Raw genomic sequence first — 19,820 nt, forward strand, 5'->3', positions numbered from 1 at the left:
AATTTCCCCAGGGAGTAAAATGAGGCTGGGAGACAGCAAATTCCCCAAGTCATCTTTGCACCTCTTAATAATGTCTCAACTCCAAATCAGCCTTGGCTGTCCAACCACTGTCCCTCCATGTCCTAAGTAGCATTTCTAAATTTCTTGCTTCATAACCTCTCCCTTCTTCCACTTCCTGTATGCTGCCTTTTTGTGTGTTGGAGTTTCACTAGAACCACCTGGGCTACTCACCTGACAGTTGTTTTCCTGAGTATTGAGATGAATAGTTGATTTTGGCTAATGCTGTCCTTAAATACATTTCCTGAGTTTCTTTACTCCTTGAAGCTGCCTCCTCCCATCGACAGAACTCTTAGTTTCTTGAATAAGCTAAAACTTGCTCTTCTTGGTTTGTTCTCTGCTAACTTTTCAATGTTATTCTTCTCGGAATCTTAAGTACCAGTATTTTGCAGTTGTTGTGATCAGTACTACCATCTGTATTTAGCAGATCCAGATTTGCATCAACCACTGTTGGCCCATTCAAACCAGTATCAAGAAACATTCCTGACACCCTCTAGAAATCTGCTGAACTGCTTGTGTCCTGCTGTGTTTCACTTCTATCAGACAACTTGGGGGAGAAAAGTCCTGTTCTCCCTTACACTGTAAAAGTTGGAATCTATTGTCCAGTCACTTTCTTCAGTTGTTTAAAGATTGATTTTTTTATTTTTTTTTCTCATCTTGATTATGTGAACTGGAGTAAATACTATGATACTTGACATTCCTTGGAAAAGCTCAATTATTACAGAAAGCAGCCCTCCTTTCATCTTCCCCGACTGTATCTCCTGAAGAGTTTGCATCCATTCAGTGCAGCCCTCCATTCTTGTGACACTTGCCACCACGTCTCTATTATTTCAACTGTTATAGTTTTACGACTTCATGTTGAGCTCAAGTTCTTGCTAATTAATCTTTTGCTAGTAGTAGTGACTGGCACCCTTTCTTAATGGGAAAGAAAAAGAGGAAAAAAGCATAATGATCTATTAGAGAAGAGTGATTCAGTCCATGAGAGTTGTATGGCATTTTCTTCTTTTGTATGTTCCTGATACAATAATTGAAATCTTAATTTATTTGCAGGCTAGCAAACCTGAAAAAGTGTTGCCTGTCAACTCACTGAAGCTTTATCTTGGAGTGAAAAAGAAAATGAAACCACCAACAAAGTAAGAATAAAAATGAAAAGAAGCTAAATACCATGTAACAAGGTACTGTAGGGCCTTAGATAAAAGGGAGCGTAAAACACTGTGGAACTGGAGAAAGTTGAGAAGCCATTTGAAGTATGCTGTATTAAATTACCCTCCATAATATTATTTGTTCCGATGTTATCTCTGTTCTTGTGTTCCATGTTAACTCTTCTGTACTAGGAAATTACTTTATTGATTGGCTTTTCTTAATCTTAAATGTATTATCTCTTGTGGATATGTTTGCTGCCAGCTCACTTAATTTTGGAGTATGTGCCCTGCATTTCATTGGTGGACACACATTCTTTGCATCAAGAAAAAGGGAAAAGAAGAAAAAAGCAATTAGTTGTGGCCTTTAGTGACAATCCCCGTTGTTCAGCAGAAGATTTCATTTTTCAGGACCCCTGTTATTTTTGATATTTCTCCTTCTAGATGAATACTACTGTGCCCTTTACAAATATCAGTGACTATGTCTCTGGAAAAGTGGAGTGAAAAATGACACCTGTTTTTTTCAGATGTTTCTAGTACTTCTTTCTTTAAAGCCTTGAGACACAGCGACAATAAGATTTCATACCAAGGGGATTCTAAGCAGACTGTACCCTGTAGGAGATTTGTCTAAACTTTTCCCTTACTGTTGGCATATCAAAATGCCCTCCAAAAAAGTCTGTAAATTTCAAACTGTAGTTATCTTGAAGAAAAAGTTGGTGGGGTTCCGTTTTGTGGGGCTTTTCATGTTTGATGTTGTTTTCCTTTTTTCAACAGGACAGCATGGGGGGGTGTTCTTGGGTGTCCTTTTTTTTTTTTTTTTTTTTTTTTTTTTTTTTTTTGTATCTTTGTGTTTAATGCAGAATAAGTAGTTGAGTAGTCCAAAATAAAAAGGCAAAGGCTATGTAAATGAGTCTTTGCAGGTAGGTTATTTCTTTGAGGCTTATTTTCAGTCTAACTGTTTAAACTCAGAATTTACAAAGTCTCTTCTAGAGCCCTAAGAGCATCTGGGTGTTTTTTTCCACATCAGAGACTTCATTGTGATTTCTTTATTGGACACTATCTTAGTAGTTGTTTTGCTTCCAACGGTTTTCAGAAAGAACAGCTGCCAAAATGAGGCAGGCAGTTAGCCATGATCTCCAGGACTTGGCTATAAACCTTTGTCCCGAAGAGAATGCTTATAACCTGTGAGTCAGTTGTGGGAAAATGAGTGAAATAAAATATCAAACCCTCAATAGATTTGCAATATGCATTGAATCGTACTGAAAACAAATAAACAGATAAAAAATACTACATAATTCATTGCCTATAGCTTCAGGAAAATGCTCCTGTCTTGATTTTCTGAAACTAATTTTGATATTTTCTTTTTCAGCTGGGGAATTGTAGTGATTTCTGAAAAGCACCAGTGGTATGTAAACATGAAACACATAATTGTTTTAACTTCAATGTTTAATGTTTCTTGAAATGTTCCATTTCAAAATAACTATGTTTTAAAACTAGTAAACATTATTTTGCTTAAATGTTGACGAGTTGTTACATTTTTCCTAATTAACTAAACAATTGCAGTTGATATATTTTGGTAATCTCAAGGAGGTTAGTTGTCCGTCTCTTCTCTATGGCCATAAATCAGCAAACAATTTAAAAATTTTCGATTAAAAATTCATGAAGTCTATACACATGCTTTAAATTAAGCAGATAGAATGTCTTCAAATAGGGTTAGGTGATAATCTGAGATAATAATAATTCATTGTCTTTTTATGGGAGTCTTAAAAAAATGAATATTTGCAACATTCATAAATGTATGTAAATTCTATTTGAACTTGTCTAGAAATTTAGTCTTTAATATCTGTAGTTGCATTATGTTGTTTTATTTTTTTTCCTTGTTAACTCTTTGTTCTAGGCATATATGTTGTGATGGACAGGAAGCACAGATAGACTGGATGATCAGCATTTTTACTGCAAAGGTACTAATCTGATCAAATGCAAGAAATGCCGATTTTACTGCTGTTATGAAAATCCCATTAAAATGACATGTATTAGTTATAGATGCACTATGGATAAACCCGCAATACCATTAAGATGTCTGGAGTATACAGTGCATTAGTGCTACAGAAAGATGGTTTTAGTCTTTGAAGACTACTGTTTACAATTGCGTTTTCATATGAAAGCTGAGAGCTTTGAGGCTTAGGGGGAAGAACATCAGTATATTCTGAGATCTTATTTTCCTCCTGTGTACTAGGGAAGCTGCTTAAAGAAAGACAAGTTATTTCCTTTGCAGTAACAAACCTCTTTTGTGTGAAATTCTAGCTGATGACACAAAGGTTATGCTTGTCCCACAGAGCCTGAGTACTCTTTCTGTGGATGCTGGATGCTAAGTAGTCATGAAAAAAAAGTACCTTGTTTAAACACAGTGGTGGAAACTAGTCTTGTTGGAGAGCTGTGCCAACACAGGTGTGTTTTTCCTGGTATCCAAGTTAGCTTAATTAACACTGGCACTTAATTGTGTTGTCTAAAATTAAGTTATCTGCTTGTTACTAGCTTGTGAGCAAGGAGGTTGTAATTTTGAGTGCCTTGTAAATCACCTTTGCCAATGGAATTTAGTATTTAAATGGTGAGAAGTGAGAGATGGGAAGATGGGAAGAATGCAGTCTGACATTAGACTAGAACAGATTTGAAGTTCTTAAAGGGATTTGGCACTTGGGACTGATTTTTTTTCTTGTCTTACCCATGATATTCAAGGAACTTTGAGGGATATCACAGTGAATAAACAATGATAGATTTATGATAACCCGTGAACTTTACATATTACATTAAGTGGGCTGGGAACTGCTGTTGCAATGCATACTTTGTAAACGCTTTCTGAAACAGTATCTATATCTCTGACCTTCATAGGTAGTAGAGCTAGAAATATAATGTATGCCTTCTAAAGTAAAACAAATTTTGGTCTTATCCAGCTCCCTTAACTGAAGTAGCTATCGTAGTTTCTATGGAAACAGCCACCAACCCTGGCATACATCTCATGGGCATAACACGAGCAGTGTCACAACAAATAGGCTCAGAGGTTATTGATATAGGCTATTTCGAAATAACTCACACAAGCTTTGTAAGTGTTGAAACCCTTCTGACATGAAATCACAAGGAAGGCAATCAGTTATGATTCTGATCAGGTAGTGTGGTATGCAGAATGTTACTCTGACAATATAGATAAACAAAAGGCTTATCAATGTTTAAGAGATGCTTTCTAACGTAACAAATTCACATGCATTTTAGAAAAATTATGAATTAATACTGTTTTATGTTGTTGTTGTTATTAATAATACTTGTATTTTGAATGCTTCATTCTCCTGAGGCCAAAAAATTGATGATACTAATGCAATACCTTGAGATTTTTTATTTTTTATTTTTTTTAAAACCAGTGTTCTGGACAAAAATAAAAGTTAACAGTCTTTAAATTATATGAAATATTAAAGTGAAGCTGTATTGTTTTATTAGAATGTACTGCTTAAAGTACTATTTACATAGAATTATTTTTTTATCACAAAGCATTAGATCATTTTTTTCACGTTGTCCCCTTTCTAAACAAGAAAACTTTAAATGCAGCTGAGTTGTTACTTCTGGTTAAAACTGTCAAGTGGATTCCATCTTTAGAGAAGATAACATTCTTCTACCTTACATTATCACAGTAATTGGAAAACTTTATATTAGAAAGACTTCAGACAGCATGTTTCATTTATGTCAGTAGAGTAGCCGAATTTAGTTTACAATTTGAGAAATAGTGTAAAGAAGATTTTGGAGTACTAAGACATTTGCATTAACTGGTCTGGTGCAATTAGAAGGGAGAGAAATCTCCTAATGTGCTCCTAGGTGCTTAAATAGACCAAAACTTCATGTTGGTAATTTTGTACTGCTATCAGGAAAAGGAAGAGAAAAAAATAAAATTTCTTAATTCCTGAAGTATAAACAGTATAGAGTGTCTAAACAGGAAAGTTAGAATCATAAAATCATAAAGGTTGTAAAAGAACACTAAGACCATCTACTTCAACCATCAAAACATCACCACCTTGCCCACTGAACCTTGTCCCTCAATGCCACATCAACTGTTTTCCTGCAAACCTCTAGGGGGACAGTGACTCTACTACCTCCTTGGGCAGCCTGTTCCAATGCCTTAGAACTCGTTCTGAGATGTACTTCCTAATATCCAGCCTGAACTGTGCAGTTCAAAGCCACTACTTCTCATCCTATCACCACTTACCTGGGAGAAGAAGCTGGCCTCCACTTCACCACAACCTCCTTTCAAGTAATAGTAGAGAGCAATAAGGTCTTCCCACAAGCCTCCTCTTCTCCAGACTAAACAATCCCAGTTCCCTCAGCCACTCCTCGTGAGACTTGTGTTCCATATCCTTCCCCAGCTTCACTGCCTTTGTTTAGATAAGGAAGTTGTAGATACCACTATAAGTACAAGAGTACTTTTACTACAGAAAGTCAATTTATTCCACAGTTTATTCAATTTGTACTCAAATAGTTAAATACTGAAAGAGTTTGGAGGAGATCAGTTGTTGCTTGTAGTGCTATGCAAAGTCAGTCTGAAAAGTATGGCCTAAAACTTCATTCTTTAATTCTACAGTAGTTTTGTACAAGACTACTAACATATATAAGAGACAATTGGAAAGAATTAATTTATATGAAAATTGATGCAATTGTTTACTTCCAATTCTGTTGCTTCTGTTTGACTGGAGAGAGGCATACTGTGTTACTGTAATGTACAGTTGGGAGGATAGGTAGAAATTAGGCTATATAATAAATTTATTTATTATAATCCATTGCTAGTATTTCTGTTACATTTTCCCAGAGTTCTACTTTAAGAAATGTTACAGGCACAAAAAATGGAATTACATCCTTAACGCCTTACATTCCTTCAGCTGAAAATTAATGGAGGTGGTTTCCTTCAGATGCTCACTTAAAGCCTCTTATCCACTTTTGGAATCACTTCTGTTTTTTATGTCTTAGAAATATAGAATCATTTAAGTTGGAAGGGACCTCTAACAATAATGTGTTCCAACTCCGCTGAAATGAACAAGCACACCTGCAGCTAGATCAGGTTGCTCAGAGCCCTGTCCAGCCTGAGCACAACTGTCTCCAAAGATGGGGGCATCCACCACTTCTCTGGGCAACTGGTTTTAGTGCTTCACTACCCTTATTATGGTCTACAATAAATTGTTTTTGATCTTTTCTTTCAAATAAAACATTACTGTTGTTTTATTGGAAGAAAAATGAATGTTCTTAGTGTTCAGAAGGGAGAGCTTTTACAACAGAACAGTCTTTTGTATCACCCAGGCCAATACCATGTGTACCCTTGCACTCCAATATGCAAATATTTCTTTATATTGAGTTCTGGTTACTGTATCACATGGGTGTCCAACCTTTTGGCTTGCCTGGGCTGCAGTGAAGATAAATTGTTTTGTGTTGCATATGTTAGATTGCTCTGAATGTAATGCCTCCTATTTATTTCCGTGGAAGCTACAACAATAGTACAATAGCACTGATAGAGGAAACTCTCAGTTACAAGATGCTAGCTAACCACCGTTAGCTATGCATTTTTGTCTACTATGGACAGGAGCCTGCATGCTGCACTCATACAAATCTGCATCAGTGGAGGAAACTCGCTCTTGCTGTTGTCACTCTAAAAGCATGCCACCTCCCGCATCACTGTACTCGCATCCACTGTTTGGTCTCCATAAAGTTTCAGCAAAGGTCAACGAAAGTCGATGAGTGAAATGTTTTCCTTATGGAAAAATTCAGTTACACACTTTTACTTCATAAGCACTTCTATGTCAGACATCATTCTGTTAGACTGTCCCTCCATTGCTGTCTGTTGCACGGCAACAAAATGTAGTGGAATACTGGTGTGAAGGTTCAACCTCTACTGCCATACCACCAACATCCACCATTGCTGTGGCCAAATAAAATGGGAGGCATTACTTTTGGAGCTACCCTTATAAAATATATAATACAACTAATTTATAGAAGTAACAAAACATTTTAATTTTTAGTATTTCTTATTAAAACATAAAAAAGGAAAGCAACAAAGTGGGATATTTGACCTTATTTTCGTGAAACTAATGCATCAGGCTGGTTTGATTTCAGTGGTTTCAATTCTTAGTGAGTTCTTAAGGTAATAGTTGGAGATTTTTGTTGAAATTTTATTTTTTCTGTGCTTCATCCTTGAAAACAGTTATGTACGTAATACCAAAGAGGGATGACATGAATAAGATGTGATTGTAAAGCAAGGGATATTTCTCTCTGCTATCACTGGGCTTATAAAAACCAATAAAGAGATGTGATCACTTTTTTTTAGTTGAATGTCTGATTGCAGCTCTACATTCCATTTGAAAATTTGCAGGTAATGTGTGTTGACTGAAAATAGAGTTACAAATATACAAAAAAAAAGTGACAATATTTTAGGCGATATTGAAACTTGTTCTCAAATTCCTTCATCACAATAGAAAGTATAGCTACATATTTTTTTACTTCTCACAGGACAGCGTTTAGCCAGTGAATCAAAACACATACATTTAATTGCCATAACTTCAGCTGACATTGCTCTGTGCCCCATGTCTTGTTTTCAGCCCAGATAGGTTTCATAGTACACTGAAGTTTGCTTCATTCTAAGTGACAGTTGCACACCTTGAGCCTGGCCAGCTTGCTTGACAGGGCAGAGCTGCTGCCATGATGGGTGGGTTGCATTGCAAGCTGTGCTGGGCCACAGGTGGGCAGTGGGTTAGGGTTGCCTGCTATATTGCTTGTCTTTTTTTGAATTTAATTTGGAATATTCAGGTAATTATTATTTTTTTTTTTTCTTTTCCCAGTTATGTATTTCACTGCATACTTTGCATACTTTGGGATTCTCCCCAGAACTGACCTATTTCAATAGAGCAAGAAAAGACCAAAAGCCAAATTTATTTAAGTGTAGGTTATGTTTTTTTGGGACATTCAGACTGTCAGACCATTTCTTTCTGGATAAACACATGCCGTTATTGTAGAACAAGCAATATTTTTCTCCTGAGCTATTAATATAAATTTTTAAACGTTTGCAAATTGGGATAGTATTATTTCAGAAACTTGTATTAGCTCTTCTGAAAGCATGCTTTTGTGGAGTTTGAAAGTTTTTGAGCAAATATATGGGTTTGTCTTGCATGAGGATGTTTTCTATTACTAGTAGATAATTGTATTGATATGCAGTGTGGACAGAAGATCAAAATGCATGAAAATTGCATAGAGACATTTTGATTCTGTTCACCCAGTATTGTGCAGCATTTATGAACTATTAATGTAATTTTAAGCACCATACTGCGTTTCCCCTCTCCCGGGAAAAAAATGTGGTGTCGTGTAGTTGATAGCTTTTTCCAAGACAATTTTACATACAAAAGAATGATGTATCTTTATGAAACTGCACTCCAAAAATAAGGAATTTTTTTGTTCTTCAGCATGCCAGTATATGGCCGCCTGCTGGAAAAGCAAGAAAACAGTCTATAACTAAAAGTCCAAAGATTGGAGGTTTACAACTAATTCCCATTCAACAGGAGAAGACAACTTGTAAAATCAGAGGGAGTACAGAAGTAAGTAGGGTTTAATCTTGGTGTGGAAGTTCTAATGACAATGCTGTACATCTAAATAGTCTAGTAATAATGACCTCTTTAGAACTGAATAAATGCAAAATGTAGGTGCTCTTACTGTCAAAATCCTTTTCATTCATTGTATAACCATTAAAAGATTACTTAAGACAATTTAATGTAAAAACAAAACCATCCTATTTTGACCTAATCTTGTGTCAGCGATTTGGCTGTTCAATAAATCAATAATGGATTTTATTTGTTTATTTGTTGGGCAAGGTTTGCTCACTGGAAATAAACAGGACTACTGTACATTACAGTTTTATTTCAATGATGTCCTTGAAAGCTTTTGAGCATATGTATTCTGTCATACTTTTTCTGCTCTCCACAGTATCTGTTAGGGATTAGTTATATGCTCAGTGAATGTAATGGGAAATCTCAACTGGAACTAACTATAAGACATTTTTAAGTTGTAATATTTTTGGTCTCAAAGAACAGGGTCAGAGTTTAATTACAGCTGTTTATGGAGACTGACTTCAGTGTCTCTACAATATATGCACTAATGGTATGTTTCAACATTATCATACAAGCTTAAGATGAATTTCTGGCATCCACGTAGAGATACTGGTGCTTCTGGGAATACTTTTGTGCCTTATTTTCGGCTGGAAAGATGCACTGATTGTGGAGTCACTGATTTGCTTGGGGAAAATAGTGGTAAATAATTGGAAAGCTGAAGAGAAGACATGCAGGAAAACAGTTTGGACCTTAGACTGTATGCAGTATAATTTCTTGCATGTATAAGATTTTGAAAGAAGAAAATATGGAATATGTTATTGTCCTTTAGAGACAGCGTTTCAGGCAGAAATCATTGGAGTTGACTCAGTTCCATAACAAACCAAAAGAAAAGAAAAAGGTGGTGCTTTACTAACAAGCACCTTCTTTTTCTTTTTTTCTGTCTCCTTTTGTTACACATTTTTAAAATGCATTTCTGTTCTTTCTTAACAAGGATTATAATACAGTGTGAATGCAGTTACTGTTTTTCTCTCTTGCTTAAGTAGTCCTTTCATTTTAGCTTTTCTCAGGAAAGTACGTTTTGAAACTCCTTTTAATATTTGCATTTTTAAGCATTTTTAAAAATTTGTAAATGAAAGGAAAATACAAGTCTTGTCATTCAAAAAGCTCTGTAACCCTTAGGTATATTTTTAATTCTTGTATCTTTGATTCTGGATGTATGATGGCTACTCTAAAAGTAATGCTTTCTATTTATTATGTTGGCCCCCGATGTCAGAAGCAGATGTTTGTGGTATGACAGTAAAGACCGAACCTTCCCACCAATATTCTGTTAAATTTTGCTGCCATGGGGCAGATGGAGGCAGAGAGGCAGTGTGACAGAATGATGTCTGACATGGAAGTGTTTATGAAGCAAAGGTGTGTCATTGAGTTGGAAAAAAATTGCACCCACTGACATTCATCAATGCTTGCTAAACGAAAGCGAACAAAGGACATGAACACTGTGAGGTGATGGGTGGTGCATTTCAGCAGTGGAGATAGTGACAGTGGGTCACCTCCACTGGTGCAGATTTGTCGGAATGCAGCATGCAGGCTCTTGTTCATTGTTGGTGAAAAAGATAATGATGGTTACTAGGTTAAAATGGTATTTTGTAGCTGAGAATTTTATCTATCAAATAGTATTATTGTGCTCTTAATATCTGTTATAGTTTATACAGAAATAAACAGGAGGCATTACTTTCGGAGCAACCTATGTACGTTACAGATTTTTGATCTGTTCTTTGAGACAACTTCCACCCTAGAAGGCTGGAATCTGTAGTTTTCTTGGATTTTGAGCTTCAATGTTTTAAATCCTCAATATCTTACAGTAACAGAAAGACTCTTTTTTTGATTGTTGGTGTGCTTTGTTAACAAGAACTGCCATATTTTGTACCCTGCAACTCAGAAAACATTTCTGTTTGATCTTGAAAGTAAAGATCTCAGTCTCTATCTATAACTATATATTGACACATTTTATACAGGCATTATTTGTATATTTGAAGAAGAGTAACACCAAGTTAGATAATGGAAAACAAAAATATAACACTTTTTTTTTTTTTTTTTTTTTTTTTTTTACATGAATGTCAAAATCAGAATGAACTGATATGGCTGACTGTTAGAAAATGAGTATTTCATATGAGTGATTATAGGGCAATACAGCACAGCAGTGTAGTTTGTGAGCTGATACATATCTATTTGTAGACCACAACTTCATTATTCCCCCAGATTTGTAGTTCTTCTCCAATAAACAAAAATGCCTTATTTTAAAATGTTAGGGACTTATGACAGAATAAAGCATTTTCTGAAAGGCACTGGTTTATGAAAAATGGAGGTGTGCTTTACAGAACAGTGTGAAAACTTACAGTAGAAATGTGATCTAATTTGTCTTATAGGCAGGAGAAGAGACTGGAAGTTCTCCAGATGGTTAAAAAAGAGTCATCATTTTGCACTCTAAAAATGGATGGGGAAAAAAAAATGAATTATCCAAAGCCAAGAAGATTAAAATGTACATTCTGGTGCTAAAAATGCTCTATAAATGTATTTTTTAAAATATATTTATCAAATATCAATAAATTGATATTTATTGAAAGTAATTTTCCTGTTTGCTAGCAACAATTTTCCTGTTTGCTAAAAATATATTTCAAAACATCTGAAAACACTTTTATAGCTAAAAATTCTCCTAAGGACAATTAGAATCAGAAAAATTCTACTAATAATTCTACAGCACTAATATTTGGGAATTAAGGTTCTTGTATATAGTGCATATATGGTACTTTAAAAGAGCCAAGTACCGAGTCTGCATTAATAATAAAACCTGCCAACATACATGACTATTTCAGAAAAGTAGGCATCTGTTATTTTTGAGCTGTATTTGATCTGTTCATAATTACATTATACAAAGCTATTTTGGTAAATAAATTTATTTTGTTTGTTTATTTCTTGTGTTGTTTTCTTATTGGGGAGGCAGGAGGGGAGCAGTTTCTGCTATACCTGTGGCAATTTATTATACTTTCAGAAGTATAGTCAGTATTCTTCTCAGAAGAAGCAAAATTATAATATGACGTAAAAAATCTTTAAACAGAAGATTATTGATCCTGATTTATACTTCGTATCTTAGTTTATTGAATAACAATAGGTGGCTTGGATTTGTTACTGTTTTCTGAAAGGTGGTGCATAACTGGTATTTCACATGTTCTACATTTCAAATATATATACAATCAGATATTAATTCTGTTATTGATTTATTAATTGAAATTGAAAGACTGACTGATTTTAATCTTTAAAAAAATATTTTAAGTAGAAAATTATAACTTTTTCAGATATTTCCCAGGACAGAACTCCCTACATATGTGAGTCACTGGGATAGTTTCTCAGGTGCCTGGAATTTTTTTCACTGAAAATTGATGAATATATTAAACATATTCCTTGCAGGCCTAGATGGTAGCAGGTGATTTGTAATTGATAAAGGTTGTTACTTATGTTATTAAAATTTTCAGTTACTAAAGATGTGCCTGATAGCATGCACTTATGGTAACTTGTAGCACTGTGAACTCACATGCATCATTGTTCTGGGATACATATGCATATTTATTTTTTGCATGGCTAGGTCACCAATGTCTTGTTATTAGTGGGTAATTTTCATTCTTTGGGAATGCAATTAAAAAATACTATCCTCCATAACTGTAAAAATGATGTGAAAAAAACCAACCTACATTTTTATCTGCTTTTTAGAAACTGTTTTATATCATCAAAGTATTTGTTTTGTTTATTACTGAATAGATGCTAATTCCGACGCACAGATGTAGACTTCACTGTATAGCTTACATCTCTATAACCTAAGCATTTAATATTTATTATTTTCCTTCTTACACTTCTCCTAATTTTCTGTATCAAGACTCATACTCTGTCATCAGGAAGAAATAAACATGACTTTAAAACAAAAGTAAATGATAGAGGAATGTACTGTAGGCAGATTGTTCCATTTGTGGAAAAGTCTTACAGCTGTATAGGAAAATGAGGTTTTGGAATTCATTTTCTTTCATGTATGACATCTTTGACTACTAAAAGACACTCAAGGCTGAGAGGGACTTTCTTTGTATTTGTTGTATAGCAGTCATTCTGTTTAGCTGGATCTTTTTCGAGTTGTTCACATTTTGTGCGTAAGCAAACTGTCTTATGGAATCTTGGTACCTTATCTGTTAAAGCAGCCATGAAAAAATATTCAGTTCTAGAAGGAAGATAGTTTAGATACATCTACATGAGTATCCGAGTTAGGATCAGGAGTGCACTTTAGGAGCAAATCCTGCTGTGTTGTTGTTCCCATTTACTGTATTTTGCTTTGAGTTGCTTCAAACATTTCTTTGATGATGAAACTGAAAGAGGGTAAATGTAGGTTAGATGTTAGGAAGAAATTCTCACTCAGAGAGCAGTGAGGTGCTGCAATGGTTTGTCCAGAGAAGTTTTGGATGCCCCATGCCTGGGGACATTCAAGGCCAAATTAGATGGGGCTTTGGCAGCCTGACAGTGGGTGGCAACCCTAGTCATGTGGGGGGTTGAAACTGGGTCATCTTTAAGGTCCTTTACAACACAAGCCATTCTATGATTCTGTTAGTCTACAATTCAATGAATAGTAGAGTGATTCTGGAGCCTGTGAAATTGGACTGCTTTCAAGCAAAATTAGAGCAGGCATTCTGCAAGAGCATATTTAGTGCACAAAGTTGACCCTCTGACAGAACAAGAAAACTGAAGTTCATATGAAGCTTTGAAGTGTAGATATCACATTCAGAGCTCTCTTACTGTACAAATGTGCTCCTAAATGCCCACAATGTTTGCAGATTTAGCCATGGCATGTAATTTCCCTCTCATTTCTTGCAACTTAAGAACTGAATGCAACCCACCAATATAAAACAGCCATATTGCCATCAGTTTGAGTTACCAGTATGTTACTTAAAATTGCTAGTCAAAATAAAAATAAAAAAAAGCAGCCTTAGTAATTTCCCAAGTACTACTGAACAGTTACTGAAAATGTTTGTGCATTTGTATGTTTATGTAATGTAAATGTTTATGCAAAACTATATTTTGTGCATTCACTTACTGTAGGCATTATTAAAATTGCAACATTTTCAATAAGAGTTCTGAGAAATTAAGAGTATATGGATCTGCTGAAAAAAATTGATTTGCTGTGGTAGAGCGTAAAATCGATTTGTAAATACATGAAAATACATGAAAATGAATGTCTTCAATTCATTGTCATGGGCATTTTGCTGGAAGATTAATGTAATTTTTAGAAGTATCACTAGTTGAGGAAATATGCTCACCAAAAAATGCTTATGAATGATAACAGAAATTATGGAAATTTAGAATTATTAAGTATGCTATCTCAGCTCTTTAGTAAAATTGATTCTTCTTTAAAATGTTATGTGAAATCACAGAGCAGAAATTGTAATATAAACATTATTGATTTTAGTGTTAATGTGAATGATCTTATTTATCTTTATTTGTTCACTCAGGATATACAGTTGAAACTGAGGAAACCAAAACTTGATGAACATAATGAAATTGACCCAGTGGAAGAAAGAAGAAACTTGAAAGAAAAAGCATCTATTGTGGCACAGTGTTTAGAACGCAAGGAGGAGAGAGTGCGAAATCATGCCAAAACACGTCAGAGTTTTATCTCTGCTGAGGAGATGGGTGTGGGAATGGCTGACCTGTGCCATAGATCGCAGAAACCACCAAAAAAAACCAAGAACAAAACAAACAAAAATACAATGGAATTAGATAACAAACTGCCATCAAATGTGATTCAGGAATTAAATACAGTGCTGCAGAAAAACAGAACACTTCATGATGATACATCCAGCTGATGTCCTGAGTCTGAAGTTTAGAATATATATTTTCTGGACAAAATTATGTGGCTTTTTTAGCGTGTATAGTTTGTACAGTGCAGAGAAAACTTGTTTATATACTACTGTTGATTTTGTGAGTAAGCCATGGTACAATTTAAGATTGAACTGAGCTGATTTTGCAAAAGTTCTGAAATTTGTTTTGCTGTGTGATACACTGGAACCTGGGTTTTCTCTGCCTTTTTTTTTTTTTTTGTTGTTATTGCATATTTTGTTAGATGGAAGAATCGTAAGCACTATCAAAAGCTCTTGCTCTGTTTATATTCTGTACCATCCTGTAAGTAGTGGTGGGAGATTTTAGAATGAAGACAAGATGTACACTGAAATTCATGCTGTTAACCTACAATATTTTATTTAACACTATAAAAATGAGTAACATCTGCTTAAGTGTGATTTTTTTTTTTGCATATAAATTTTTTTTATTTAAGAATGTCATGAGTCTTATTCCATAAATTTGTCCTCAGAGCAACATGAAATGAATTAAAATGGAGAGGGGTACAATAGATAAGGCAATGCGTTAGTTCAATGAATTTGCATCTCTAAACTGTGTCTATATTGTGTACATCTGACTATGATATTTTTTAGAATTACTTATGTTGTTACTGCATTTCATCCCATATAGGATCAATTTATCCTCTCTCCTCTTTCTGGTAATTACAGGTGCCATAACATTTCTCACATCAGTTACTTCTATTCTTGATTGCATTGAGGAACTTAATTGAAAAAATAATTTGTTTGAAGAAATTAGACAAATTATTCAATGTATCTGGTAAATCTGTTAGTAAGTAGAGCAGAAGTGAGATTAAAATCAAACGTTATATAGTGTTTTTTATTTATTCTTCTGGCACATAGCACTGAGAAAGGAAGTTTTGTCTTTCAGACTTTGCACTTATCACATTTAACCAGTTGTTAAATCTGAAACGAGATTGTACATTTTAATTTTCCCAGTGCACTATTGACTGTTTTGCTACTTTTAATTCGTAGTTGAGCCTCTTCTAATCATTGAAGCTCTGGCTTAAGAAAACATATAAGCCAGAACTTAAATTGTATTGACTAAAGCCTGTGCTTAATGTTAATAAGCACATTCCTAAATGCCAAACTGAATCAGGGCCTGCTGCTGTTGGGGAGAGTTACTTTGCTTTCTGTCTTAGGCTGGACCTGAATGTACTGTTTACAGTTGTATTTTTACTTGCAAATATTTTTCAGTATTGAGTTATGGTTTCTGTATTGTTTATCTTTCTACTGGGTTCTTAAAAATGACATTCACCTCACTGCTGAAAGCCTCATGCATCATTTAAGCCCTACACTAATGGAATAAATGGAGCAATAGAAGGATTTTGTGCACTGGAGTGAAGAAGTCTGTGAAGAGAATGTTTTGTTTATTTTTATTGGATCTGAGGACTACAGAAACATTTGTTCTACTTCAAAAGCAGGCCTCAAATAAAGTATCTGTAGGGCTACTATTAAAGGGACCTAAAAATCAAGAAGAAAATATGTTTACTAAAATATATTTAAGTGTTTACTTTTCAGTTACAGCTATACTATCTTTAAAGCTGTTGAATCCTCAGTGGAAACGTTGTTTCAGTAGGTACTATAAATATTTTGTTTTGTATATGTATATGTACATGCATTCTCACTATATATGTATATTTTTGCATAGAGTTAGGTGCATATCTGCAGAGGCATGCTGAATGTTGACAGTGCTAACCTGAGGATAGTTCTTTTGGGAAAGTAGATATTAAATTTTCAGTTGGGTTATTTCAAATGCAAAAAAAAGTTTTGCACCAATTTCCTGACGTATAATTCTTGCACTACGCGTTTCAGACTGCTTTAAGACCTGCAAGAATAAATGTTTTCTTGCAATACCTTGATAGCTACTGATGCTTTATTGTTCTTCTGACTTGTGGAATGATAGTGTAATTTTCAGGGAATAAATGTTAATTATTTGAATAAATACTGTTTCTTTAAAATAAATGATGGATTTATTTAAAAAAAAAAAAAAAATCTGTACCCACTGCATAGCCTAGTGAGTATTTATTGTCTGATCTGCAAAATGAGGTTAAATGAGGCACTGACATTGTTCATTCTGTGACAGTAGGAAGGCTAGAATTAAAGTCTCAGTAACTCTCAGGTTCATCATTACTTTGGCATTTTAAGTGAAAAGCTGATAGGTAAGCAAGATGTGTATTTAGTTTGAAAATCACTATTTTGGATTTTTTTTTTTTTTTTTTTTTTTTTTTTGAGACAGAAGTTTTTCTAGGTATTATTTTGGGTTTACAGTTCAAAAGAGAATTTTCAGTTAGTTAGTTTTGTGCATCAGCAGAGATCCCTTTAGTGTGGGGTCAAATTGACTAGCTGAAACTTAAAGATAAATTTGTGTACATCCCCCTTCTTTAGTTAAAGGGAGGGTTTGGCTGTATTGTTTGTTTCTTGTCTTCGTTTTATTTCTTTATTATTAAAAACTCTGGGCTGCTGTGACTGAAGTGTGTTGCAGGGATTCCATTGACTTCTGTCTTCCATGCAACAACACCCCTGGCGTCTCTTCCACTAGTGCATGTATTGTTTTGGCTACCCCGCAGATATAGGTTCTTCAGAGAATAAAAGTTGCCAGTGTTTTACCTCACTTCTGGGACTCTTCTTTCCCCTGATATAGTGGTTGGCACAATTCATGTTCCTCAGTGCTGCCAAGTTACCACCAGTCCCACATATCAAGTTCCAGATTAAGGAACTGGGAGGAAAAAACCTTCACTGTTCTGTTGTGGATGGTGGTGGTGTCAGCTGGAGTCTGGAGGTAAGGATTACATACATCACTGGCTGAGGTGCTGCCTTGTGAGCCTGCATTGTCATGTCACCTTTCTGATTTTTATATCCTGTTTTCCTATGCAAGCTCTTTTAGTGTAAGAATCAGTTTAACTGTTGCTGACAGCTGAATTAGAAGAACATTGGTTGTGCTTGAGTCCCAATGGAAACTGAATTAAAAAAAAACTCAAGTACTGACTGTGATCAAAGTGTGCTCTAAAAATTACATTGGATTTAGGCAAATTATGGCAAAACTGTGATTTCAGTAAATTGCACTGAAAAACCTGAACAGTGTGTGTGTCTGAGGCAGAAGCAGATTACTTTGGTGGATGGGTGGATGAAATGTATTCCAAGTTGAATTGCTTAGAAAAAAATATATACTGATTTATAAAATGAAGTCTACTGCAGAAAGATGAAATAAGGAGAATCAGAATGCTTAAATATGATTTGGTCAGTATTCCTTGTTCTGAATCATTAGAAATAAATATTCTCTGTACTTTTGTATGTCAAAAAAAAAAAAAAACCAAATCTTTGCCATATTCAGTGTTTCTTAATCTAGATTGTTCTCTAAGAACTGAATGGGGAGAACTGAACTGGGGGGGGGTGGGGGGAGGGGAGTAGAGGGAGTGTAGAGTGGAAGCTTTGCAAAGTTTTCTTCATGGTTCACATGATTTTCGCATGTCCTTCTTTCCTTGCAATTCCACTGCACATGGACTTCATCTACAGCTTATTTAATAAAAACAATCCTGCTATTTTAGTCCTTACAATTGCATGGTGTAGCAGAAATGGGCTTGAAGCAGTGATTGAGCAGCTGGTGGGAAGGCAGGGCCAACTCAGGGGAGCTCAGGTGCATGCAATGCACCTGTGGAGCATTTTAACAATGAAGCCAGGAGCCACCCCTTCCCAGACCTCATTTAAGGGTTGACAGTGGAGACTAGGGTATCTCTATGGAAATCCCTGCCTACCTGCGGCTTCCAAAGGTAAGCGAATTTTCTACCTTTGCTTTTGCATCTACAGCTACTGTATTTGGGCTTGTCTTCATTTGCTGAAGCCACAGACTTCGCCACCCTGCTATTATTGCTGTACTTTCCATCACATTATATCACTACGTACGGTTAAATATATGATTACTTCTTTGATAACATTTATGTTAAGTTTGCTACTTGTTTATACTAGAAAATCATTGCAATTTCTGACACTGAAGAGGAATAGGGATGTAGACTGCAGATATTCATGTCATTTTTAGGAGGCAAATGTCCATTTATTTTAATTCACTTGAGTTCTGATGTCTTAGGGAGCTTTAGTACTTGCTTAGCCCATCTGATTTTGTGTGCTTCATGTTTTTGATCCTATTTTGTATTGTAGACTATGAGGCATCCTGATCTTTAGGTTGGCGTCAGCACACGCTCCCATTCTGCTTCTTTACATGATGTGTTCTTGATTTGCTCTTTAATTTATAACTCAAACTTTAGCCATGTTTTCTTTTAGATCTCGTAGTGTCTTTGGCTGTTGTTTCTGACTTGATTCAGATGTCTGTTACAGTCAAACTCACTTGATTAAGCTTGCTTTAACATTCGTTGTATGTCCTGGTGGAGATCTTCTCAGATTTTTCTTATGGAGACAGGGATTTCACTGAACTGAGCAAGAAAGGAAAAGGTTAAATTTGCACGTATAAGTGTTATGTATAGGCATATGGTTCTGTAACCCATTTCTGTGAAGGCCCCTGAAATTTTGCATATTTACATTTATAGTCCACAGCAAATCAGAAAACAATCTAAAGTAAATGCACTAATATTTGCCTTTTAAAGTTATTTTACTTCAGCGACTTAATGATTCTATAATATGTATTGTGCCTTGTAATAAGAAAATGCAATTTCTTGCAAATTATACCTTTGGTTACATAAACAGGAAAGCTTTTTCTTTCAGAACTTAATTAGCATTGGCTTGTCCAGTACAGCAGAATATTTAAGAACTAATAGCTCAGGATAATCACAGAATCACAGAATCACCCGGGTTGGAAGGGACCTCAAAGATCATGTAGTTCCAACCCCCCTGCCTAGCAGGGCCACCAAACATACACATTCAGATCAGGTTGCCCAGGACCCCGTCCAACCTGGCCTTAAACATGTCCAAGGATGGGGCATCCACAACCTCCCTGGGCAGCCCGTTCCAGGGCCTAACCACTCTCCTAGTAAAGAACTTCCCCCTAACATCCAACCTAAATCTTCCCTCCTTCAACTTGGATCCATTTCCCCTAGTCCTGCTGT

At 35.3% G+C, this 19,820-nt stretch overlaps 1 protein-coding gene across 1 annotated transcript in view; it reads left to right on the forward strand.

Moving 5' to 3' along the window:
- ARAP2 (ArfGAP with RhoGAP domain, ankyrin repeat and PH domain 2) overlaps nucleotides 1-15,462 on the forward strand; it is a 116,054-nt gene extending 100,592 nt beyond the window's left edge. The window contains exons 29-33 of the mRNA XM_042872140.1: nucleotides 1,108-1,190; nucleotides 2,566-2,601; nucleotides 3,094-3,157; nucleotides 8,678-8,809; nucleotides 14,362-15,462. Of these exons, the coding sequence (XP_042728074.1) occupies nucleotides 1,108-1,190; nucleotides 2,566-2,601; nucleotides 3,094-3,157; nucleotides 8,678-8,809; nucleotides 14,362-14,715 (669 nt within the window). The 3' untranslated portion in view covers nucleotides 14,716-15,462. The remainder of the gene's footprint in view (nucleotides 1-1,107; nucleotides 1,191-2,565; nucleotides 2,602-3,093; nucleotides 3,158-8,677; nucleotides 8,810-14,361) is intronic.
- Nucleotides 15,463-19,820: the final 4,358 nt, after the last annotated feature.

Source organism: Lagopus leucura, unplaced genomic scaffold, assembly GCF_019238085.1.
Source record: "Lagopus leucura isolate 7727_CA_CO unplaced genomic scaffold, USGS_WTPT01 Super-Scaffold_100004, whole genome shotgun sequence".
In the NCBI taxonomy this organism is placed as follows: Eukaryota; Metazoa; Chordata; class Aves; order Galliformes; family Phasianidae; genus Lagopus; species Lagopus leucura.